This window comes from Curcuma longa, chromosome 4 (assembly GCF_044706935.1).
Source record: "Curcuma longa cultivar G26 ecotype Majalengka, Jawa Barat chromosome 4, ITB_CL_G26_1.1, whole genome shotgun sequence".
NCBI lineage: Eukaryota > Viridiplantae > Streptophyta > Magnoliopsida > Zingiberales > Zingiberaceae > Curcuma > Curcuma longa.
In genome coordinates this window covers 4043475-4068273 of record NC_133864.1, presented here as the reverse complement: position 1 = coordinate 4068273, position 24799 = coordinate 4043475, and the positions used below count along the sequence as shown (strand labels likewise).

At 37.1% G+C, this 24799-nt stretch overlaps 4 protein-coding genes across 4 annotated transcripts; 1 reads left to right on the top strand and 3 right to left on the bottom strand.

Moving 5' to 3' along the window:
- Positions 1-3470: 3470 nt before the first annotated feature.
- Positions 3471-7348, bottom strand: LOC141827849 (uncharacterized). The gene is made up of 9 exons (XM_074715180.1): positions 7090-7348; positions 6889-6972; positions 6282-6806; positions 5183-5318; positions 4937-5099; positions 4723-4851; positions 4447-4641; positions 4131-4253; positions 3471-3660 (listed from the first exon to the last, which is right to left on the bottom strand). Exons 1-9 carry the CDS (start codon positions 7346-7348, stop codon positions 3523-3525), a joined length of 1752 nt encoding a protein of 583 aa, XP_074571281.1. The 3' UTR covers positions 3471-3522.
- A 6153-nt stretch (positions 7349-13501) lies between these two features.
- LOC141828386 (WPP domain-containing protein 1-like) lies at positions 13502-14221 on the bottom strand. Its single transcript, XM_074715812.1, has one exon. The coding sequence runs from the start codon at positions 14198-14200 to the stop codon at positions 13808-13810; it is 393 nt and encodes a 130-aa protein (XP_074571913.1). The 5' UTR covers positions 14201-14221; the 3' UTR covers positions 13502-13807.
- Positions 14222-16849: 2628 nt separating this feature from the next.
- LOC141826029 (uncharacterized) lies at positions 16850-21417 on the top strand. The gene is made up of 5 exons (XM_074713286.1): positions 16850-17932; positions 18191-18655; positions 18764-19834; positions 20187-20343; positions 20477-21417. The coding sequence occupies exons 1-5, from the start codon at positions 16850-16852 to the stop codon at positions 21415-21417; spliced, it is 3717 nt and encodes a 1238-aa protein (XP_074569387.1).
- Positions 21418-21496: 79 nt separating this feature from the next.
- On the bottom strand, positions 21497-23256 carry LOC141826684 (transcription factor NIGTH1-like). The gene is made up of 5 exons (XM_074713960.1): positions 22955-23256; positions 22628-22857; positions 22164-22560; positions 22009-22085; positions 21497-21936 (listed from the first exon to the last, which is right to left on the bottom strand). The coding sequence occupies exons 1-5, from the start codon at positions 23160-23162 to the stop codon at positions 21715-21717; spliced, it is 1134 nt and encodes a 377-aa protein (XP_074570061.1). The 5' UTR covers positions 23163-23256; the 3' UTR covers positions 21497-21714.
- Between the last annotated feature and the right edge of the window lie 1543 nt (positions 23257-24799).

Here is a 24799-nt window from a genome sequence, read left to right as displayed (position 1 = left end):
TTAGAACAATAAAATTTAACACTGAACATCACATTTTGGGTCCATGAACATAAAGATTCCCTAATAAACATGAAGACAATGGTTTCGAGAATCAATTATGGCATAGTAGTCTATGATTATCAAGCGAAAGATCTTTCTAGCATCCATACTTTACATGAGAAAAACAAACCTCAAATCTAAAAGTAAAATACTTGAGGTACCGATATTTCAGTTCTTTAAACATCTATTTATCTACTACTTTGTAAACCTCAAAGTTTCACACATTGGACCACATCGATCACTTCCTCAACGGTATGGAATTGAAAACACTACTACAAATAACCATCTTAACTATAGAATTTTCTTCAATCCTTACTTTCTTATTTTTCATAGAATTGCTTCAAAGCAGTACTAAAAGAATTGTAAAAGAAGTCGGTAAAGTCAGGACTGAAGCATTTGTCGAAACTTCTGTCCATGTTGTGTCTAATAGGTCTCGCCTTTGAGTTCTATCTAAATGTATATTTTTAAGAAACTAGGTGGAAAATTTTAAACAAATCTCTCAGGATTCTTTCTATGAAAAATAAATAAATCCATATGTTGGCATTGAAGGAGATTAATAAAATATAAAGAACAACAAAGGATAAATGTAAAGAATTACAGAAACAGTAAAAGAAACAGAATTCATCTTCAAATCTGAGTCAAGAACATGAAACACAGTGGAAAGTTCTTCCATTCAAAAGATGTTTAAGATCAATAGGAAGCAAGTAGACTACTGCTTTCACAAGTCAAGTACAAAGAAAACTGTATCAAATCACTGAAAATTGCCTGAAGATATTTCGAATTAGAACTCGCCACAATTCACCTTACTGAAACAGATTATAATAAAACATAAAAAGACCAGAATTGTTAGATGAACATTTTTATTCCATCAACCCTCCTTATCCCTCTCTTAGAAAAAGGGGAAAATGGATTATCACGAGCAAATCTGCTTGTTGGTGAAAAGCAAAATGCACTTAGTGCTCAACGTGGTGTGTAAGATCGATTATTTGCTTATTACAGAACATTCAAAAAGGAAAAAAAAATGGAAATAAGGCTATTTGATTTATGGCCTATGTGTTGAAAGAACAAATACGCCTTACTAAGAAGCATAAAGATCCAAACTTTTCACGAGTCCCTTCACCACAAAAAAAAAACGAGAGAAAAGACAAGAAGACAAGCTTCCAAACAAGTCGAACATCCAAATAACAAAACCACGCTCAGCGAAAGCTACATTGCATGACCAAACTCAAAATACTTTGAGAAACATTCGATGCCTCTACCAGATCCAAAGCTAAAAGAAATTGAACAGGGCACTACGCAAGAACCCCTACGCAATCCATCGAATCGTGAATCACACCGAACATTAGGCGATATCAAGAGAACAAGCGGAAATGAAGGGGCGGGGAAAGATCGTACCTTTTCGGAGATTCCCGTGCGCAGGGAAGGGAGAGAGCGGGAGAGAGAGAGAGAGAGAGAAGGAAGAAGAGGAAAGAGAGAACGAGGGAGGCAACGACGAGGGGCCCACGCCAAGCCTTCCCGTAGGCCGGGTAGGTGAGTGGGTCCCAGTGGAAGAGAGCCTGGAAAGGGGAGTTTAACGCGCTTCTCGTTCTAATTAAGGAAACCATAACGAATCAAATACTTGGCATTAGATTTCATTTTTCCTTTTTTTTACAAAAAAAAATGAATTGAAAATATTTTTTTTATTTTTTATAAATATTCTTTTTATATATATAAATATTCTTTCAATCATTTTATTAGGTATTTAGTTATGAACAAAATAATATTTTTTTTATAATCTAGACACAGTCCAAGATTAATCTTTCAAGACCGACAACTTTCCCCTAATTAGTCTATCGAGTAAATTTAAAAATATAAACGACGAGCAACCTTCCTAATTGCCCATCGAGTAAAACCAATCCAAAGCACGAGCGGCTCTAATGTCCTAGATTTTTTATCCTAATAAATTATTTAAGTCGTAGTTGAAATTCAAATCATGAATACTTTGATTAATCTGTTGAACATTTTACCATTGTACCATATCAGGAGACATTTAAATGAATATAAATAATAATTAATTCGTTAATTAATTAAAAGTCAATAGGTGTTTCCTAATTAGAGGTACAAACGAATCAAATCAAATTGAATAATATTATTAATATTTAAATTTAAAATATATATATAATATTCAAATTCAATTCGAAAATATAAATAATTTTAATTTGAGCTTAGTTTGAAATAAAATTCTAATTTAAGTTATCTTAGTTCGAGTATTATAGTTCAAAATAAATTAAATGTAATTTGATTTAAGTTATTCAAGAACTTAATTCAAAAATATTTATATTAAAATTATATAAAAATAATTAAAATTCCATTTGAATTTGTGTCATGAATCATTGATGAATAATCAAATAAAATATTATAAATTTAAATTTGACTCAAAAAATTTTTCAAATTTGAAATTCAAATATAAATCAAATGTTTTTCCTAGAAAAACTCACGAACAAGCTTCGTTTGCAACCTCTATTCCTAATATTCATTTGATATTAAAATTTAATAAAATAATAAATTTAAATGCTAGTGAATTTGGCTTGTTAAAGCTTATCCACAAAATTAATGAAGAGTAGGAAATAATATATGTATTAATTTACATAACCTCAATTATAATATTATAATTAAATTTTTTTATTTAAATATATAAATATCATGTATATATTTATGAAAAAAAATCAAAAGAATCTATCTACCAAATCATGAGCACTTCTTTTTCAATTAACCTCAAATAAATACCCCATTTAAAGTAAACTATTCGAAATATCTTGGACTATATTTTAAAATTTAAATTATAACAGTTAATTACTAGCTGCTATAATAGTTAATTACTAGCTACTATAATAGTATTTAATTACTAGCTGCTAATCTGCTATAATGTGTAGCAGTTGTTAGTTTCTACTATAGTATCGTTATCTTATATTAATTTTACTTAATTGAAAGTGACGAGCTGATTAAAATAACATTCTAAATTATTAAACAAATGAAGAGGAGTTTATGACAACCTACTACATTTCAAACCAATATTATTTAATCATGATTATCTGTGTAGAGTAAATTTTGAGAAATATATTTAGCTTAACATTCATATATATAAACAAGATTAAATATTGTTGAATTCTCTGGTAGAGAACAAGTTATCTAGCTACTGAGTGATCGTTAGCATCATGGCAAAACCATAAAAAGAGAAACTTGTTTTTCTGGTTTGACATAAAAAAAAAAATATCACATTAGGGTTTCCTCATCAACACTGGTAATAAGAACACTATTACATCAACAAAGAGTTGAGTGCTTTTCTGCTTTGTCACCGCTTTGCCGAGGACAATGCTACCATTTTCTCATCATCGTCGTCCGAGTAACTATGTCAACTGATCGACAACAGACAGACGTGAGCTCCAGTGGCTTTTGGATTTTCTCGACCAGCTAAGAATTTTGTTTAACAAGTTTGTTTGGCTCCTAGTTTGAGTTTGAGTTGAGCTTCATGTCTTGGTCAAGCATCATGAGTGTCGGTATTTGCCCGTGGTTAACGAAGTCAACTTTGTTCATCCTTACGCAGCATAGGACATGTTCTGGTAGTTCCTCCTGCTTCTGTGCCTGCATCAGTAGTTTGATCTATGAAACTTGCTAAGTACATCAATCGATCAACAACATAAAGAAGTTCCAGCTTTTTTATCAGTATTTTGATCGAAAACAACTGGAAACAGTTTAAAGAGCAGATTGTGCTGTTTTGCAGCACATTAGAATGTTGCTGTTTTACCGAGTGATCGAAGACTCGAAGTTCAGGCACAAAACAGCCAATGTTGATCTTCAACAAAGACCTGGATGGTCAGGCCACGAAACTAATGACTTAGAATTTGTCCAGTTCACTTTCAATTTCGATTTTGTAAGTTCTTACCGGTTAGCTAAATCCAATTTACAGGGAAAAAAACACAATATAAAGCATACTCTTAACCCCAAGTTGAACTTTTTCTCAATAATATAACCAAAAGTTGTGAGTGATAAAGCAATAAGCTAATAATAAAAGCTGGTAGGAAAAATACTGACCCGAGATGTTTTCGTTTTACCTGGATGATCAAACCCAGACCAAGTATTCCATGCTTCAACCTTTCTCTGAATGCTTCAAGTCCCTTTCTCGAAATATAGCTAAAGCGATGAACATCCAGGTCAATTTCAAAGTAATTTGGACCCTGCAAATAGTAAAAATACAGTGCTTTGCTCATGAGCATACAAACAAAAATACAGTTCATAAAAAATCATGTTACTCCATAGAACACAAACAAGTTGTAGAACTTTTGGAGGGACTCCCAATATGGTTCATATTCAAATAGGAAATGCACTTGGAATCACAATTCTTTTGCCATTCATGTAATATGTGCATACCTGGTAAAAGTTGTGTTGAGGTCTTGAGAGCACTGGTTTTTCATTGTAAGCCTGTACAAGCTTCTTTTCAGCGGTATTCAAGTGGAGATCCTCAGGGTTAGCTAACCCGGCCAATATTTTTAGCCTTTCTCTATAAGTAACAATTGAGTCCATAGGAAACCCTTTAACTTTTTCAACTTCATCATCTACGAATCGCTGTGGAAAATTATGCAGTATCAATAAAATTGGATTTTAGATGTGGCCAAGCGATTATTACAAACTTATGGAACAACTTACCCTAATGCTGTCCTGAAACTGCAGAGAAATATCTTTGTCAAAATTGTCAGATACCTTGAAGTACAGCACAAGGCTGACTCCTTCCCCATCGCTATCGCCGAGAAACATAGCAGCAGGATAAGTTGGGAGCTTGTAGAAGTTTTCATGCATGATTCAGAAAAACAAACAACTTTTTGCAGAAAATAAATATAAATATCAACAAATTCAAATATACCTGAATGTTAACAATAAGCAGAGAGGGAACTTTCTCGTGTGGCTTTACTGGTGGAAGCTCAATGTGCTGAGCGATGTGGTTTACTTTACGTGGACAGAAGAACAAATCTACTCCAATTGGAGTGTATGGACTATAACTGGGAGCAAAAGCTTTCTTTTTATCTCTGGATAAGAACATCGTATGCTATCAATTAAATGCATATTGACATGCAATTTAGACATAATCACAGGTACATGACATTCGTGCCTGAAGTAGCTCTCCCCTCGAAGCTTGAAGCAAGAAGGTTCAAGGATGGACCAGCATCCTTGCATGGGCATTTCACCAGATGAGAATGGAACTGATAGTCCTGCTCTAGGACAATAGAGGTATTTCTTCGAAGAACCTATGTCAAAATATAAAATCATGGACGGAATGTGTAGATCTTATTATGAAAACTATCACACAACAACAATAGCCCAAGAAAAGCATCCTCAAGACAGTCTGACGGACCTTGCACATTTGCATGAATGGTAAATAGTATTGTCTTTAAAAAAAAACCACTTGGGACTGCATTGCATTTGCATATGACATATGTGGTTTGTATGTGCAAGTAAAAAGAAGTAAAAAGAATTTAGTTTATCTAAATTAATTTAGAGTGAAGCCATAAGTGGCTCTATTTAACAGCTTTTAACTAGTGTTACCTTGAACACTTGTTCTGTAAGTAATAGACTTCTTAGATATTAATTATGTATACACTATTTATATATATAATTTATTTTACATTGTTGTCTAATATTTAATTATTCTGTATCTTGCATTGTAGGTTTGACATGTATTTTTTCCCCTAGGAGGAAGTAAGAATTCAATATGCCAATAAATATACTCCAACTCCATTGTATACATAAACATGTTTGAATATCTTATCGTAGACCATATGTGTCCTCATATACTGCATACATGCTACATATTGAGTCAACTATATAATGTCTATTGTCTAGATCCGCTCTTTGAAACCTTGGCATATAGAATATCAATGCAAAAAAGAGCTTTGTAGTAAATTAAGGCAAGAGAAATGAATGGGGCAGAATAGTAAGTATAGATGATGTTAGAAAAATAAGCAAAGTTATTGATGTTTGTCCCAACATTCTGCCGATTCCATAATTGACTGTATCCGATACATCTAATACTCAGACTCCTTATCTGTTCCACTCAAACCCATGTTAGACACACTATTTCATAGCATCAATACCCTCATTGAACATGTGTAAAACCTTATCGAAAATGAGGTGTTGCCAGATACTCGTACTTAAGTCCAACTAACAAGGGCTACAAATCAAACAATGGAATAGATAACAAGTTTACTTACAAAATTCAGAGTTCTCTTCTCCATCTTTAGATGTTCTCTTGAATGAAAGCCTGATCACTGCTGATCTCCTTTTCTGATACTGTGGGCTAGCACTAGAAAACTGTTGGACCTTATCATTAAAGCTGATGGAAGGAACTAAATGATGTGGACAAGAAGAAGTCAATTGCTTCAGCATGCTTTCACAATTTTTTTCAACTGTGTTTTGTCTGTTTTCTGTTATGTCTTTAAAACTACCATAAATATCCTCCAACACTTTTTCCATTTTGTAACAGCTCTCAATCTGATTCCTACGTGTTGCTTCACCAACCTTTTCCAGCGTCACTCCGTCTGCATTTGCTGATTCTCGTTTGCTAGAATGCATTTCAGTTTTGCATAGATCCGTTTCTATGTATTGCTCAACTGCCATAGTAGTTGGAGTGGCTTCACAAAGTTCCTCGAGCTTGCAGACAGCATCTACCAACATGGATGCATTCTCATGGGGAATAAATTGGGCACCAACTGAACCATTTACAGAGGGATGAACATCTACAGAGATATGAAAGATTAAGAAATATTGCTCATTTAGCATTACCACAGTAAGGTCGCGATCAATATACTCAAATAATACCTCCACAAACACTACTGAAGTCATCATCAGACTCGGACTCCAAAATACTGACAGAATCAAACCATACTTCTTCTTGGCATATCACTGCAAAATTTCAAAATCCTGTCATTGTTGCTCCTCATAAATCAAATTAATATATGCAAACTAAGAAACAAAGTCACAGGAGGACTAAGCTGGAAGTTTTGTGAATAGATTTGATACCATTTGTCTCCATCTGCTTGTGATGCCATTGCAGTTGTGTGAGATGAAATGCGAGACTGGAAACCTTAGATTTCCGGCAAGATGTTGAAGTTTTAATGTGAACAAACTGGCTGTGAGCAAATTGATTTCCAATATGACTCTTCCTAGTAGCAGGTGAATCAGGAACTGATGCAGAAACTTTTCCATGGGATCTTCTTAACCAAAGAGAATGATTTCTGGATCTAGGTCTTCTCTTTGATGTTGATACACAAGTACCCATGGTAGTAAATCAGTATTAAGTTGCCTAACAGAAAATATTGATATTAACTTAATCAGATATTGCCAATTCTGTGCAGTAACATGCATTAATTGTAGCTGTGTTGATGGATGCATAAATTTGCCACATAGATGTTGAGCGGTCGCAGTATCATGGTCCTGCAAGATGCAAAGCACAAACAGAGTTAAATGTATTTAGCAGCATAGATTAGCTCGTATAAGTTAATCTTCACAGTAATAGAAGGAAACTGCTACTTGATCAAAAGTAATAACTATAACTATTGCATATGGATAGAGTTCTCCCTTAACAGAACATTGAGTAGGCACAGAAAGGATGCAAATATACAACGAACTTCTGTAAACTTCTTTTAATTCCATTATTTCTGAGAAAATTTGCCAATAGATGCCCTAATGGCAATGTTGAAGATTACTTTTGTGTTGTGGGATAGAGCATAAATCTTCCTCAACAATGGTGGGTGTTACCCAACTATGAACTAGTCCAAGGCCTTGTCCTATAATTCACGGGAACTTTTAGGAAAGGAGAGGTCAAATCACAGGTTACTTTAACATGATCTGCTTCCCCTTCTTCACATGTCTGATAGCTAAGGCAAATTAAATGCATTCAACTTTCTAAATTGAACTCTTAGAAGGCCAATCCAGATTATATCACAATTGCCTCTGGTACACCTGGATGACTAATACCACTTGCTAGAATCTGCCGCCTCAGATTATGTGCTTATACATTCAAATCTGGTGTTTCTGAAATGTAAAAAAATAATCTTACCCGTACCCACAAGTTTATGAGGTGGAATCTTTGTCTCTCATTGTAGAACAACACACACACACAAAAAAAAAAAAGACAAGTGCAATTCAATATGATTTAGCTTCGGTATATGGAGAAAATCTAAGTCTATATAATATGAGAAATAAAAGTATAACAAATCAATATTAGGTGTATAAAATATTCCTCAATCCACCTTAGACTCCTCTAGCAATGCCAATGGAGAAAGTGGAAACCTTGCCTTTTCTTTGGTCCACATGGAGATCAATTCGTTAATATTGGGATATCATCCAAGTGTCTAACTACTCTACTCCTCACCTCTAATGCTCTCTAGACATCAAAAAGGTCCCCTAAAATGAAAACTCTCGTCTCCAAAACCCTTGGCAAATTTATTTGGCACTTGAGCTATACTTGGGCTGACAACCCCAAAGCTACAACTTAATGGTTAGAGATTACATCAAATTCAATAAATAATTTAACAACGCCTAGAAAAACTCTCAGTAGAATGCAACTTAATTACTAACACAGCCAAAAAGCACCTCTGACAGATCCAGATTTAAAGATCTAGAAAAAATGCAAAATATGCATGCAAGCAAAGCAAACGAACTTCGAAGGCAAGAAACATCACTAAATATGAAAATAAGAGGCCTAAGCGACTTCATGTAATAAAGACGTGACAAAAGAAAAACGTGAAAATGAAAACTTACCAAGACTGAATAATAACAACAAAAAGACATCAAAGATTTTGAAAATGCCCTAACAAAACACCTTTAAGCCAAAAAAGTCAAGATCCAACAAACAAGTAAACAACTGCTCAAATATATAATAATTCACAAGATTAGCTGTTACGAAACGCCGAGCTAAGAAATATTGAATATGTTAGACAAGTATTTATTGATGAAGTTGACTTGACATTTTCATAGCAAAGGAACTCCAGAACCAACTTTACATGTTCAATCTTCTCTAAGGGCATCTCCGATATTTGTGGGGTGAATAGAAATCACCGGGCAAAGAGTTTTGCCCGGTGATTTCCTTTTTAATAAAAATTAATAAAATAAATGATTTTAATGATTTAAATTAAATAAAAGAAAGGTATTCTAGAGTGGTTGTGATAGTATTCATTATTATTGAGGAAAGAGATAGTGATAATAAGTATGACTCATAAATATTTGATTTATGGTATATTTGATTGTGAAAATTGAGATATTTAAGGAACGAGATATTTGATTGATGATGTGGACATGATTTAATGGTATTGTGGATGCCCTACGAGAGAGAAAAAAAAGCAAGTGATAAAGCTTTCAAAAAGCTCAAAAATCCAATAGTAAGAGCAAATAGGGAACATTTTTTTAATCAAAAGATGGATCGGCGGCAAAACCACCCCGAACAGGAAAACAAACCTAATCTCAACGGCATTGGCACGAGAAACGCCTAAAACGATACAGCGATTTTTTGTAGGGTATAATCGACAGAGGGAAGATTTTTAAGCAAAGAGGCATTTTGGGACAAGAAAAGATCAAACCTGCGAGCTCTCTGATTAGGGACTCCCCTCCATCAAGCTCGAGAGGGTGAGCGAAAGGGAGGTGGATCTCCGGCGATAGATTGCCGCTGCCGCCCGTCCGCTGGAGACGAGAGAGGAACCGCCGCGGCTTATAGCGCTGCCTCCATGCCACTGTGGCCTGCCAGATTCGAAGCTCGAGATTGAAATGGAGGGTTTACTATGACAAGGAATGCGAAACCTACCCGTTTAAGAACCTGCGAATTAATTTGCGCACTCTTTTTTAAATTCCGGCAAAAAATCATTTCACCCCCTCAAATTTTCACAATATTTTGAACAACACCTTCACAGTTTCAAAATTATCAAAATACTTTCAATATTTCTAAAATTGTCATTGTTTCACCCTTTGAATTCGCAAAACTAAACCATAACACCTTGAATATACCACCAAAAAATAGGGATAATAATTATAAGTTGAATTTACAATATATCTAATAAAACTTCAAAACCCATAAAATATGTCATAACTCTTATTTTAAGATAAAAAAATTATTCATCCTTTCTTTTGAAAATGTCTTTCTAAATATTTTGAAGGATGTTAAACTTTTGTTATTTTACTCTAATAAAAATTAAATTACATTTGCATATCAAATCCAAAAATACATATTTATACTAGATATTTCTATTCGAGTCCATACTTCATGATATCTAAATGCATATTTAAGTGAAGGATTTTTTAGAAAAAATAGATAAGATATTCATCAAATTGTTGGATTTTGTTTATCTAATTAAAGATGGATGAGCCATTTGAAGGGACCTTTTAAAATGCATCTACCTTCTCATTTTTATCCCTCTAAATTACCATCTAAATTACTCATTTATTAATAAAGAAGAAATTTTAGAGGTATTTTAACAATAATGACATTTTATTAGTCATCTTGAAAAAATCCTTGAACCTTTAAAAAAAATTTGAAAATATCTTTAATTTTATATAAAATTTATTTTTTTACTTTGAAAATATTTTTGTAGGATCAATTTTCCTTGAGTATATAATAATGATCCATAAGGAGACAAATCAAAGATCACAAGGTGTGGGGAGTGGTGCTTCTATCTTCTTCTTGTGAAATAAGTGAAATGAATAAATTTTTTACCATAAAAAACTTTTTTTTCTTTCTTTTCCACGGATTTTTCCGATTAGGAAAAAGAGAATAATATATATTATTATTTATTATTATTATTATTATGTTATTTCCATTTTTTTATCTAGTACATACAAAAATAAAAATTTATTCATTTCCAAATAGTTTTTTTATCTTCGGGAAATGATTGAGTTGGTAATTACGAGACAAACTTATTAAAGTGAGTAAGGATCGAATCTCAACGAAGTCAAGACAATGCCCTTCCAGTAATAACCAACTGCAGCTTTCCGATTTACCTCCTCACATAGGATCGTGCAGTCGAATGTATGAGGTCGCTAGGGTGACTGCAGCTTTCCGATTTACCTCCTCATATAGGATCGTGCAGTCGAATGTATGAGGTCGCTAGGGTGACAGATTCCATCTTTTGCTGAAGGGGAGTGGTGCTTCTACCCATTTTTTATCCACAATAATGTTTATATTTTATTTTTTTATATTAAAAAATAATAATTAAAGGGGAAGTGGTGATGGCCCCTATTAGACTTTTGGGAGACTTAGGAGTTAAGTCCCTCTTTAGTACTAATTAAAATTGCATTTGCATATCAAATCCAAAAATACATATTTATACTAGTTATCTACTATTCTATTCGAGTCCATACTTCATGATATCTAAATGCATATTTCAGTGAAGGATTTTTAGAAAAAATAAATAAGATATTCATCAAATTGTTGGATTTTGTTTATCTCATTAAAGATGGATGAGTCATTTGAAGGGACCTTTTAAATGCATCTACCTTCTCATTTTTATCCTTCTAAATTATCATCTAAATTACTCATTTATTAATAAAGAAGAAATTTTAGAGGTATTTTAACAATAATGACATTTTATTAGTCATCTTGAAAAATCATTGAAACTTTAAAAAATAGAAATTATCTTTAATTTTATATAAAATTTATTTTTTTACTTTGAAAATATTTTTGTAGGATCAATTTTCCTTGAGTATATAATAATGATCTATAAGGACAAATCAAAGATCACAAGGTGTGAGGAGTAGCACTTCTGCTTTCGGGGAAATGATTGAATTAGTAACTACGAGACAAACTTACTAAAGTGAGTAAGGATCGAATCTCAACGAAGTCAAGACAATGTCCTTCCGGTAATAACCAACTGCAACTTTCCGATTTACCTCCTCACATAAGATCGTGCAGTCGAATGTATGAGGTCGCTAGGGTAACAGATTCCATCTTTTGCTGAAGGGGAGTGGTGCTTCTACCCATTTTTTATCCACAATAATGTTTATATTTTATTTTTTTATATTAAAAAATAATAATTAAAGGGGAAGTGGTGATGGTCCCCATTAGACTTTTGGGAGACTTAGGAGTTAAGTCCCTCTTTAGTACTAATTAATGCTTTTTATTGTATTAATAGTTTAGTACACCCTTTGTCAAAAATATTTAATGTAAATGTTAATATCAAATTTGTGATCAAAGGAGTTTTGTTAGCACATTCATGACTTCTAATAGAATCAAAAGTATCATCCTCCTATCTCAAACATGGTGAACAAATCATGTGCACCTTTCAAAATTGATATTAATAATTTTTTCCCATACCTTTTACCCAAATCTTGCCATTTTTATTGAGCATAACAGTGAATTATTTCAGTATTCCTTCATGACCTACCCTGAACATTTACAGGGTTGGTCAGCATCATTCATGACACAACACTTCAGCAATGAGCCTTATTTGAACACTTTCACCAGATGACTTCAAGACCTGAACTGAGCTTCCAAAATTTTCAGCTTGAAAAGTATCAGAACAGATAGTTTAGTCAAGAGTAAACCAAAGATCATCATGAAACTTATCGTCCATTCAGCTTCTTGAAGTTGAAATCAATCAGATGACTGTGTGAGCTGGATGAGCAAGAAAAACTATCATTCTGAAGATTGTTCCATGTCTAACATTTGCAACACTCCTATAAACTAAAAATAGGGATTTCAAATGAAGCATCCATTATGTTCCATGAACCAAACTAAAGGTATTCCTATTTTACTCTTGCCAAGTCTGTGCTCTAGGAATAATTATTTCATTCCTTATTCCTTGAACCAAACACATATTCATTTTATCATTCTTATCTCTACTACACTACTGAAGAGACGAAGATGAGATCTTAAAATTATTCCTTAGGGAAGACCAAGTTCTTTAGCTGTTGGTTTCAATGATGAAACGCATCCACATAGCCTTCATAATGAGGCCACATGAAAGAGAAAGGCTTCTCAGTGAGTTTTTACTTTATTGCCTTTGTTAAAGCAAACTTGCTGGCCAAGTGAACCCCTACAAATGATTTCATCAAAGAGATTCATCATCCACAATATCAGCAAACCTAAATAACATTCACTGCTTGCATGTAAGTGCACAAGAATGGAGGCTAACTCATGTATTACTATTTAGTGACTAGAATGGTAAGACTAATACCAAACAAATGAATAGCAAACTTATTGACATGTCTTAACAGGCACAACCATCCACCATGGATCAATTGCACCTGTCCATCCTTCTTTTCACTTAGGATAGTTCTCATCTAATCATCTTAAACAATAGAACTCAGTCTGCGTAAAAATTTCCATCTGATAGAACAAAAGAAATCAAGAAAGATGAATGGAACTGAAAGATCGATGGTGTGAAACTAGTAAATTTTACAATTTGAGCATATAACTGCAATTGTAACAACTCTAGAGCACAACTGAAATAGATGACTTTTCAATTTTACCGCATAGATAAAAGAGGGAATCCATGAGGAAATTTCACAAGTGAACAATGAGTACAAAAATCCAAGTTTTGATGAATACACTTGGAACACAGAAAAACCAACACTTGAAATTCAGCCCACCATCACATAATTGACAATTTAAGAAGACCATAAATATCAATCCAATCATGCAATTTCAAAGAACAAAGTTCTCGCAAACAGTAAGCAAAGCAAACGAACCAAGGGAAACATAAGAATCGACAAGCAGGTAAAAAGGACTAATGTTTCCTCACAGGCATCCCTAACTTTTGGGGTCGACGGAAGAGGCAGCGGCCCTCGCCTTCGCGGACTCTATCACCCTTCGGCTGATCTCCCGGGAGTATACGTGGAGGACGTCGATTCCGTCGTCATCGGCACCGCTGCTGGCAGCGGCGGCAGAGCTGGCGGCGGAGAAGGCCTCCTCCTCGATGGCGAGGGCCGAGGCATTGGCCTCTTCCTCTGAGAGGAGCCCGTAGCGTTTGGAGAGGACGGATTGAGTGGTCAGCGTCTCCACCAGGCGATGGATCACCGCATCGCGCGTTCGCTGCGTGGGAGGCCAGATCTTGAGGGAGAGCGACGGGACCCCGCTGAATCCCGCTGGAGACGGGCTCTCCGATCCGGCTCTCGTATCTGCGACGGCGGCGGATTCGGCCATGGACAGCGAGGGGAGAATGATCGCGATCGGAATTGGGATCGACGAGGATGCAAGGAACCCGCTTTATGGGGTCTCGGATGAAAGCACGTGCCCTGGCACGTGACAAATAAACCACAGCAACCGCTTTCTGGTCCGACCGGCTGGGGCGGGCATGACTTAGTAAAATTTTATACATAAAATATTTTTATATTAAAAAATTAGTAACTTTGTCAATATTATTTGAATTTTATTAAAATCATTTTTAAAAGTTCAAAATTAATATAAAATTGCTATACTAATCACTAATTTTAAAATGATTTCAATCATATTTTGATTAAAAAACAATTTTAATCTGAAAAATAACAACAATAATAATACAAATAATGTGAATTTTATATAAAAACACGCACAACACTTCCACTTGTTTCATAAAGCACTGCTGCCCGTTAAATGGAGCCCGGTCCATCTCGACCGTCCATTCTAGGGATCGCCCTTGTCGCGAATATTTACGTCCACGTGAAGGCCAGAGGGCTCGCCACCACGTGCTTCCCGTCGGACCACTGGAGGCGCCCGAACGCGGCGGAGCCAGACGGCTGCGACGCCGCGGAGAAGCTCACCGTATAGCTCTTCCTCTCCCCTGCGCTCGCGAAGTTGAATTGATAGTTCTGAGTTATATTTTATCGATTTGTAATTATGTTTTGTCAAATTATTATGATTCATGAATACTAAGTTTGAAGTTCGAGAATTCTCGTATTGGGCATACCTACAAACAAGCAACCTATCTCATTTAGTGCACATGAAGAAAAGATAAAATCAAACAAATAACTAAACACCAAAGAACATGCATGAATCAAAAGTCTTGCACCATTACAGGAAACCAACTGAACTGACCCTTTGCATCTCTTTCGGCTAGCTAGCTTGGATGCTGCTTGCATGGATTGAAATTTCAAATTGTATCGTGTAATATTGATGAAAAATTTTATTCTGTCGATATATTAACACCGACACAAATATTTCGATCGGGCCCGACGATGCCTCCGCAGACGAACAGTCATGCGTGTGGTCAATCATGATTCCTTTTTTTTTATTTTATTTTTTAAATTAGATTTAATAAGATTTTAATAATCAATTTTTAGTTATAATTGAGGATAATTTCAATAGATTTTATTAAAATAAATAAAATTATCTTATTTTCTATTTTTAAATATTTAAATTAAAATTTTTATTTTAGTTAATATATTTATATTTTAAAAATACTAAAACTATATCGGTATGGTACGGTACAATACAATACCGAAATTATATCATTCCGATTCGAAATTAAAACCTAAGTACAATTCAATATTTTAAACCTTATCTACATGTTCTGATGTAGTTAAGATAATGGTATCACTTACTACCATTCATAAGCTTAGTCAATGTGATCTTCTCTATGACTTAGTTAACATACTCTTCAATTTGTCCGCTTCATGAGAAGATTTGAGTCAAGTTAGCCGATTCATGTTTGGACTAAGGTCATCTCAATCAGGCTCCTGACTGAGCTTAATCCGAGTCAATCTAAGTTACATTTAGATTATTATGCGGCCCATAGAGGATGCCACTATTATGTGCCAGTCGTCACAACAGTACTTACAATAGATACTGGTTACAGGAGATCGTGTCATTTGGGGAGCAGGAAGAGGTTTATCTTTGAGAATAGATATCATTCTTTTTTTTTTTTTACAAAAGATGAAATCTGTCACTCTAACGGCCTCACACGATCGATCCCACTGTCCCCATGACCATTTATGAGTAGGTAAATTAAGAAACTACAGTTGGTCACGACGAAGGGGGGTATTGTCTCGGCTTCGTCGAGATTCAAATCTTTATCCTTTTCTAGAAGTCTATTTCATCGTAACCAATTCAGCTATGTCTTGGAGGCATCATTCTTCCTTTCTTGAATAAAGTAATAGTGATGGTTTTTATACGAATGCAAGAAGATAACATTTTATTGCTTTCTCTTCACTACTATCTTTCCCACTCAAGTTTGTTCACTCTCTCTCTAAATTTGACTTGAACGTTGGAAGGATCACATCAGGATATATCTCGGCTTCCTTCAAACGTTTTAGTGTATCAAGTTAGACCTAATCTATGACAAGCAACATTGAACATGACTTATGATTTTAAACTTATATTGCAACCATAAAGTTCACGAAATAAGGTTATAAAAAGAAAATCAAAAGTGTATCATTCTTTATTTATATCATAAAAAACACTTCTCTTTTAAAAAATATTAAAATAATATCTCATCTATAATTTAATATATAAAATAATATCCTTTTATGCTCCATTTTAAAACAACTTTGATTAGAATTATATCATTATAGAATAAGTTTAATTAAAGTTGTATCATTTCAGAGTTAGTGCAATTTTGATGAAATTTACTTCAAAGTAATATAATTTTGATAGAAGTTAGAAGGGGTATTTTTGAATATTAAATTATAAGTGGAGTGGTGGGATATTTTCAATATTAAATTATGAGTGGACCAATTTTTGTATGAGGGGGGCCGGGTGTGATTGTGGGTTATTTTTCAGGGTTCAGTTAATTAATGGATTAAAATTAGCTACATGATTTAAAACCCGCGTTTTCCCGCCTCTGCTTCACTCTTCCACGCCATCCGATCGGTCTTAATGGAGAAGAGGCTGCGTTCCTCCTCCTCCTCCTCCTCCTCCGCCGACGAGATCCTCTCCTCCGCCACCTCCCTCGCCGCCACCAAGCCCGGAAAGTCGTCCCTCAGATCCCTTATTTTCTCCCTCTCGCCCTCCTCCGACCTCGTCACCTCCCTCCCCAAAGCCCTCCACCTCGCCGTCTCCGCCTCCCTCGACGCCTTCCGGAACTCCCTCCGTCCGTGCGGCTCTCCGGTACGAGCCTTCCGCTCACCTCCCCTGAAGAGGTCCCGCCCGTCCTCGACAGCCCAGAAGGCGGACGAGGAAGCCGAAGGTTCGGCCGCCCCCATTTCTGACGAAACCCTAGATCAACTCAAGAACCTCAAAGCTTACACCTTTGTCGCTTTTCTATGCTTCTCCCACCCGAAGAAGCTGTTTTCTCCATCCGACCTCCTCCCTTCCGTTCGGTCCCTTCACGACTGCCTGGTGCTGTACGAGATGGACTCGGCGCTGCTCTCGCAGGTCGCCGGCCTCTGCGAGGAGTGGTGGAAATTGAAGCTTCCGGGGAGGGAGAACTTGGTTTCCCAGTCGTTGCCGTTCTTGCTATCCAGGTCGTTAACCGACGGCAAGAAAGCAGACGTCCGAAGGGTTTACTCTCTCCGGGAGGCGTTTTTGTTATTCGACTATGTGGATGAGAGCATTGACGACCTGAAGATGCTTCTCGTGCGTTGTGTCATCACGCCGGTGTATCTGAAGTTGGATGAAGGGAGGAAGTTTGTTGCTTTTGTACTGGGATTGAATCAGCAGCTCACAAAGGAAGCTCTGGAATTGTTGAAGTCTCAGATACCTTTTGGAAGGAAGTCAGTGCTGGAGGCTTTTGCGGACATCCTCTTCAGGGCATGGAAAGGAAGTGAAGGTTCTTTGAGAGAGGAAATTGAGGATGGCTTCTTTCAGGGGCTGATTGAAGGGGCAATTTATGCTGGTTCTAAATTTCTTGCCGCCTCTGTGAGGAGAGTCTTAGGAGAGTTCGTCCAACAGAGAATGACTGATGGTGTGGAAAAGCTCCTCCTCCGACTTGTAGAACCAGTGCTGTTTCGATCATTGCAGGTACGTTTTCCCAATTTATTAAATTCAGTGTTAATGCACATGTAAAAGGCAGAAATATTTCTTACACTAATAGTCAATTGCATTCAAACGTGAATCAGATTTAGTCATTTTGGTTCTTCTTTACCATATTATATGGGGAACCTATATTGAGGATTGGAATAAGTTATATAACTATTCGGTTCATCTTGGGATAACTATGAAACTACTCACAAAGTACAACCAATTTGCTTGTACCATTACTGATACACAATGTGACAGGTTGCCAACTCCAATGTAAGGCAGAATGCATTGCATCTACTATTGGATATGTTCCCACTTCAAGATCCAGATATGACAAAGGAGGTTAAAGAAAGTTTACAACAGAAACAATTCATGTTGTTGGAGAAATTGCTTCTTGATGACTGTCCTGAAGTGAGGTTAGTTGCTGTTGAAGGTTCATGTCGCATTCTTCACTTATTTTGGGAAGTCATTCCAACTTCTACTATCACAAAGTTTCTGGCAAAAATTGTTGATACCATGTCACATGACATCTCTAATGAAGTGAGAATTTCAACAATTAATGGCATTATCTATTTGCTCGACAACCCACAAAGTCATGAAATAATGAAAGTTCTCCTTCCAAGATTGGGTTTCCTATTCTTTGATCCTGTTCTTTCCGTTCGAGTTACTGTTGTTGATCTTCTTCTAGCTGTTCGTGATGTTCATACTTTCCAATTCAATAAGGTATGTGTTTGGATTGTATCTCTCACATTATGTGAAGTTAATCACTGTACTATGACGTATGTTTTAACTTAAAAAAATGTCCTTGAGGGGTTATATTCTGTTTCTCAGGTGGTTGCTTTGGATGACCTGTTGTCCTCCTTGGCAAATGATCACCCACGAGTTGCTCAAAAAATTACAAACTTGCTAATTCCTTCTTACTTCCCGTCAAAATTAACTATTAAGGAGGCATGCAGTCGCTTTGTTGCACTTATTAATCGGTCTCCTGATGCTGGGGCAAGGTTTTGCGAATTTGCTTTTTCTGAGGGATCTTCTTCAAGGTCACTTATGGAACTTGCCAAGTTTTGCATCAGTTTGGCTCTTTCACGTAAGGGTCTAGACCGGGAGAAGACTGATGGTTTGCTTATTGCATCGTCCAATATATGCCAAGGCCTAACAAATGAGTTGTCAGTAAAACCAGTTCTCACTGAGTTGCTTTCAGCTGAGAGGTTGAAACACATGCTAACTGCAGCAAGCTCTGAACGTGCCCAAACAGCCATCTTAAGCATGGCTTCTCTCGTATCCTCTGAAAATGTAGTTGTTCTAAAAGATTATTGTTTGGCTATCTTAAGAAACTCAAATTTCCTATCTGATAATGTGGAAAAACAAGAAGTCGTCAAGGCAGCACAAAAGTTGATAATTTCTTGTGGTGGGTTTGATGAGATGTTTGAACACTTTGCAAATGTATTACGAGAACTTGCATCTACTTTGCGCATCAGATTTGGATTGGGATCAACACAGGAGATCTTGCAGACTTCAAAAAGGAAAAAAGTGAAGTTACCCATGAAAACTTCAGGAAAAGTAAATCAAGTGACTGGAAAAGTATCACAAAATCATGGCATACACAGTGATGACAAAGATTTTATTATTGCTGGATCGGTATCATGGCAAGTGAGATACTTGCTTGCAACAGAATCAACAAGAACTTCTGCATTAAATTCTCCCTTTTCAGGAGTAATATTTTCTTCATTAAGTGTTATTTCAGAGGTGTGCATTCAACAGTGCCTGCAGTTGAATCAATTGGAGATCGAGCCTATTGTAGCCTATACAACATTTGCGATATTCATGTCTCTTCAGAATACTTCTAAAAATGATGATGGTATCAAGGATAATGATTTTCATCAAGCAAGCTCATCCCTAGAAGTAAGTTTTTTTTTCACGTTTACTCGCTACGGGAGATCTAGTTATGATAATTTTCAACTCCTTTATAATTGTAAAAACCAATTTCAGAATTGGGTTTTTACAATTGTGCTTTACATAGGCCTATGAACGCCTAGCCTAGCCTTATCTTAGTCATATATTGTTAAATCATTATCAAGATTGAACTACCTTCTAGCTCGATTTGATTCCTGGCTTATTCTCGGCTTCTTTAAGTTCCGAAAAGCTCGTCATTTATGTGGCTAAACAAGCTCAAGCTTAAAATATATCTAAAATTATGTGCTATGATAAATGGTTTAATAAATTTGTAGTGTTGTTAATAAGATATTTTTGGCAGGTGACTTTTGATGTTGCTTTGAATCACATAATTAATTGTGTTGATAAACTATACTTGGATTCTGTTTCTGGAAAATCTAGACAAGAAGTTGAGAGAGCACAATCCCAAAAAAGCAAGTGTATTGAAGCTCCAGAAGGAACCTCAAATCCAACTGAAGGTAATTAGAATCTTCACTTGATCTCCATAATAAACTAGACTAATACAGTTTGAGAGACTAAATTTAAATCTTACTATGACTTAGGTAATTATTAATAAAATTACGCATTGATCGCTTTATTTTTCGCATGTAGGTTATCAATCTCTTCATGTTAAAAGGATACAAACTTTGGTGAAGTTGTATACGGCAGTTATGAAATTTGTTGTTGATGCTGTACCAATAAGGCTCACCAATCAAACCCTACGAAGGTGCTTGAAGTTTGCATCAGATCATATTCACCACATCGTCTCGGCTTTAAGAAGTCACAAATATCAAAAACTATCGAACAAGGAAGAAGTTACCATGAATAACCAGGAGGAGGTTTTGAAGGATATTTCAATACATCTAAAGAGCTCACTTTCGTATGCAGCCAAATTACTACATGAGTTCCTAAAGAACTCTAGTGATGGCTCAGCAGCATCACCAGAGGCCTTCTATCTTGCAAATGATCTTCTAGATCTAATTGCTTCGACCGGATCATCTCTTGGAAGTCGACATGCTTCCAATATTGTTTCAGCTGCCAAGCCATGGTTGCCTACTATCATACTAGCTTTGGGCTGCAACCACTGGACGATGCCAGATAAGGAATGCACCATGAATCTGGCTGATCTTCTTGGTGCCAACTTTCCGAAATGGCTTTCTGATCTAGGCAATACTGAATTCCATAAAGAGAGCCAGACGACTCCTAAATCGGAGTCTTCTTCCGCATTCGAAAGCCTAATCGAGTTGCTGCTCGTCCTGCTAAAGAAAGGAAACCACAGAATTTTGGATGCCACCTGTGGTGTCATGCTGGGAGCTGTCGAGGTTGTGCTTAAAAATGCCAACTTCAGCTCGGCTCTAGGACTGATCCGTTTCGTATGCTTCAAAATGTTGGCAAACAAATCTATGCCTTCAGAACGATTTCAGGTAACAAATAGTTACTTAAGAAAGGTCTATCAATTGATAGGAAAGGAACTCGAAGAGCATCAGGGAGGAGGCGAAGATGAAAGGCATCACTTAGTAAGTGCCCTGAAACTCATTGAATCAGTTTTATGATGAGACTAAGTTACTAGTTCAGTGCATTAGTTTTGTGTTCTATAAAAATCTGGAGTTAAGCTCAAACAAAACAGTGAGATGAGAAAGAACACTCTTTTATTCAAACATCCATCAGATGTTTTGTTCATGCAAGCACAAAAATTTGGGGAAAATTTGATCTCTCTCGTCCCCCGGAGAACAAAACGAATAGCACTGCTCCAACCTCGACAAAACTATCGATATCTACACGGGGAAGTCTTGAAGTCAGTCTCATGGTAATGCAATTGCCAATCATCTCCTCAAGTTTTATCTCATTCTTCAGGATCTCCAGTTGAAGCTTTCAGACTTCCCGTCGTCTTCCTCGCAGCTACTTCCGGCGGTCGCGGAGATAGCTAAGTTGGAGACGACTAACTGAAGAGGGCTTTGCGGCGAGGAGGAAGTGTAGTTCTCAGGAGGCATCCATAGGCCTCCTAAGGTCATGACTGGTCTGTTAGTAACTGATGAGCCATTGGGCGTCTTTTTCGTGTGTAACCTGTATTTCTGAGAAGGAGAAGGAAGAAGATGAGCGAATTCGGAAGCGTCGAGGAGATCGATATGGAAGATTGAAGGTACCTGCAGGTGGGATTTTACTTCGTCGTTGGTGAGGCCGTCCACCTTCATCAGTTCTCTGATCTGTTTTGGAGTAGCCACTGCGGGATGAAGAGTTGAAATCAGGACGAAATTTGATTGATTGATTTGTGGGGAGTTTTGTAGATTATTATCCAGACCTTGAGCGCCGCCGAGTTGCTGGAGAGCAAGGACAAAGCGGCGGTGGAGCTCCGGCGACCAGCATCGCCTCGCCTTCCTCGGCGGCTGCTGCTGCTGCAGCTGCAAGGTAAGGTGGGGGCCGCCCGTTGCCGGGGGAGGAGCTCGGCCGACGCGCTTAGCGGCGGCACCGCTGTCGGAGTGGTGGTCGCCGGGCATGATGGAAATAGGGAAAGCAGCAGGATCGACGGCCGGCGACCGGATAGGTAGATCAGGTAGCATCGATGTGGGCTTCGCCGCCTCCTTTGGCGGCGACACGCCGGCCTTGAAGGGCGAGAATCCGCACCCGATGCCCTGGCTTCTGGTTTCCAAGTGAACCTCGTGCTCGCCCTCCTCCGTGCGATCTGGCACTCCACTTTTCTGCCACAAGAACCAAATTAAAATCAACAATCGGAGAAAAATGGCGATCAAAAGCCCTGCTCTGTACCTCATCTGTGATGGTGTTGCCATCGCCGCCATCATCGCCCTTATCATCGCCGGAATTAGCGCTCCAGAGCTGGGCGGAGCTCATCCAGTGCGCCTTATCCTTGCAATCTGCTTCCAGCTTCACTCCGCCCTCCTCTTCGCACTTCCTCCCGATCGGTATGAACTCCTTGAAGCTGTGCGCGAATCGCTCTCCCTGGAAACGATCGAGCTCCTTCTTCAGCATCTCGATCACTAAACCAAAGAAAAATGAAATCCAAATTTTAGAAAGAAATCGGCAATCGATCAAGCATGAAAGAATTCAAATCAAAAGGGGGGAAAATATAGGCACCGTCGGTGAGGAGGAGCATGCATAGCGGGAGCTCGCGCTTGAACGCTTCGATCTTCTTCCTCTCCTCCTCGAGGCTCCTGACGGACTCCTCTAGCTTGGCTACGCCGCCGTCGGCGGTGGCCGAGGCCTCCTTGAAGAAGCCGCCGACGGTCCTGGCTGCGAAGAGGTTGAGGTCGAAACCGATCTCCGTCTCCACCGCCCACCCCATCTCGCTCCTCTAGTTGCTTCCGCCGCTCTGGTGCTCCACAGTGAAGGACGAGGAAGGCAGCGACAGTGGCCGGAGAGAGCGGACGACGTCGGTTTTATACACGCAGCGAGAGAGAGAGAGAGAGAGAAGGGGCAAAATGGACCGTTAAAATAAAGGTATCGGATGCGACGAGGCGTCGCGGGCGTAACGTGTTACATTGGAGCGAGATGCTCGGAGACGAAACTGATACCGGTACCGGCGCCGACACGTAACGCACATGGATTATTCTTTATATTATTATCATGCATAATAAATAAAAAATCTCATTAAATTTCTCGAATGTTATATTAAAATAATAATTATATCAAGAAAACACGTAATTTTATTTATTTATTTATTTTATTTTTCTCTCTTAAATAATCATGATACTTTTAACATTGAATGGAATTAAAGTTTGATATGATAATTTTCATAAATTCTACATAATAAAAGGGCAACCTCGGTATAACCAAAGACTTCAAAGCTCATCCTACTTAAGCATCCGCATCGCTGTGTTAATCGACGTTAATAACACTGTAAGAGAGAGAAAAAATGACGTGGTAGATGAACGCGTTCAATGTTTTGAATGCGTTCATGAAGCCTTTGGCTGGCCCACCACATGTATTTTTTTAAATTTTTTAGTGTTATAACACGGGTAAACGTTGGAAATGATCTTAAAGGACAAAGTTGACAAGGAGATAAAACAATCTTTGAAGAAAGAGGAGATTCTACCATTTCATCACGATTGAGTCAATTGGTATAACGATTGAACTTCGAACTTACGATTGAGTTTGATATGGTTGCCCCCGGGGCATAGCTGAATTGGTTACGACGCAGCAGAATTACAGAAGAGGGCAAGGGTTCGAATCCTGACGAAGTCAGGCAATACCCTCCTGCGTCGTGACCAACTGCAGTTTCTCAATTTACCTCCTCACATATGATCGTGGGACCGACCGTGTGGGGCCGCTAAGGTGGCAGATTCCACCTTTATTGCAGAAAAGTTTGATATGGTTGAATTGATTATTATGGGACAGACTTGCTGAAGTGGACAAGGATTGAATCTCGACAAAGCTGAAACAATACCTTCTTTTGTAATCGTCAATTGCAACTTCTCGATTTATTCCTCATAGATGGTCATGAGATCGACCATGTGAAATTGTTAAAGTGACAGATTTCACTTTTTTATTGAAGAGTTTAGATGTAACAAGTCAGATGACTTAGATTAGAGAAACATCTAGAATAGAAAAAAAAAAGCCGATAAAATACTTATAAGTTTTTGCTTATATTAAAAAGGTGGCACAATGTTTTTGCAACAAAGGCATTTGTGGCGAATGGTAGTCTCCATTCAAATGGTGGAGAACAAAGCAATAGCCTTTTTAATCTTCCTAACCTAGTGCTCGATCACTTTTAACAAAGTTTGGAATTTATTCTCTTGGAATTCCACAACTAATTTTTTTAAAAAAAAACAAATATTTTATATTTATACTTTCTACTAATATCAGAATAATCCAATTAAAATAAATTTTATAAAATTAAATACATGAACCATCAACTATCCATCATATAATTACTTTACTAACTGAAACAAGACCATCAATAACATGATTAAGATGATTTTG

Excerpts from the sequence above, each read along its gene's own strand:
- LOC141827849 (XM_074715180.1), bottom strand. The coding sequence starts at position 7,348 with ATGGGTACTTGTGTATCAACATCAAAGAGAAGACCTAGATCCAGAAAT. Across the intron at positions 6,973-7,089 it reads CAAGCAGATGGAGACAAATG|TGATATGCCAAGAAGAAGTA; the intron begins GTATCAAATCTA and ends GAAATTTTGCAG. Across the intron at positions 5,100-5,182 it reads CGAGGGGAGAGCTACTTCAG|AGATAAAAAGAAAGCTTTTG; the intron begins GCACGAATGTCA and ends GTTCTTATCCAG.
- LOC141828386 (XM_074715812.1), bottom strand. The coding sequence starts at position 14,200 with ATGGCCGAATCCGCCGCCGTCGCAGATACGAGAGCCGGATCGGAGAGC.
- LOC141826029 (XM_074713286.1), top strand. The coding sequence starts at position 16,850 with ATGGAGAAGAGGCTGCGTTCCTCCTCCTCCTCCTCCTCCTCCGCCGAC. Across the intron at positions 17,933-18,190 it reads TGCTGTTTCGATCATTGCAG|GTTGCCAACTCCAATGTAAG; the intron begins GTACGTTTTCCC and ends ACAATGTGACAG. Across the intron at positions 20,344-20,476 it reads AACCTCAAATCCAACTGAAG|GTTATCAATCTCTTCATGTT; the intron begins GTAATTAGAATC and ends TTTCGCATGTAG.
- LOC141826684 (XM_074713960.1), bottom strand. The coding sequence starts at position 23,162 with ATGGGGTGGGCGGTGGAGACGGAGATCGGTTTCGACCTCAACCTCTTC. Across the intron at positions 22,561-22,627 it reads GCAACACCATCACAGATGAG|AAAAGTGGAGTGCCAGATCG; the intron begins GTACAGAGCAGG and ends TTCTTGTGGCAG. Across the intron at positions 22,086-22,163 it reads GCAACTCGGCGGCGCTCAAG|TGGCTACTCCAAAACAGATC; the intron begins GTCTGGATAATA and ends TTCATCCCGCAG.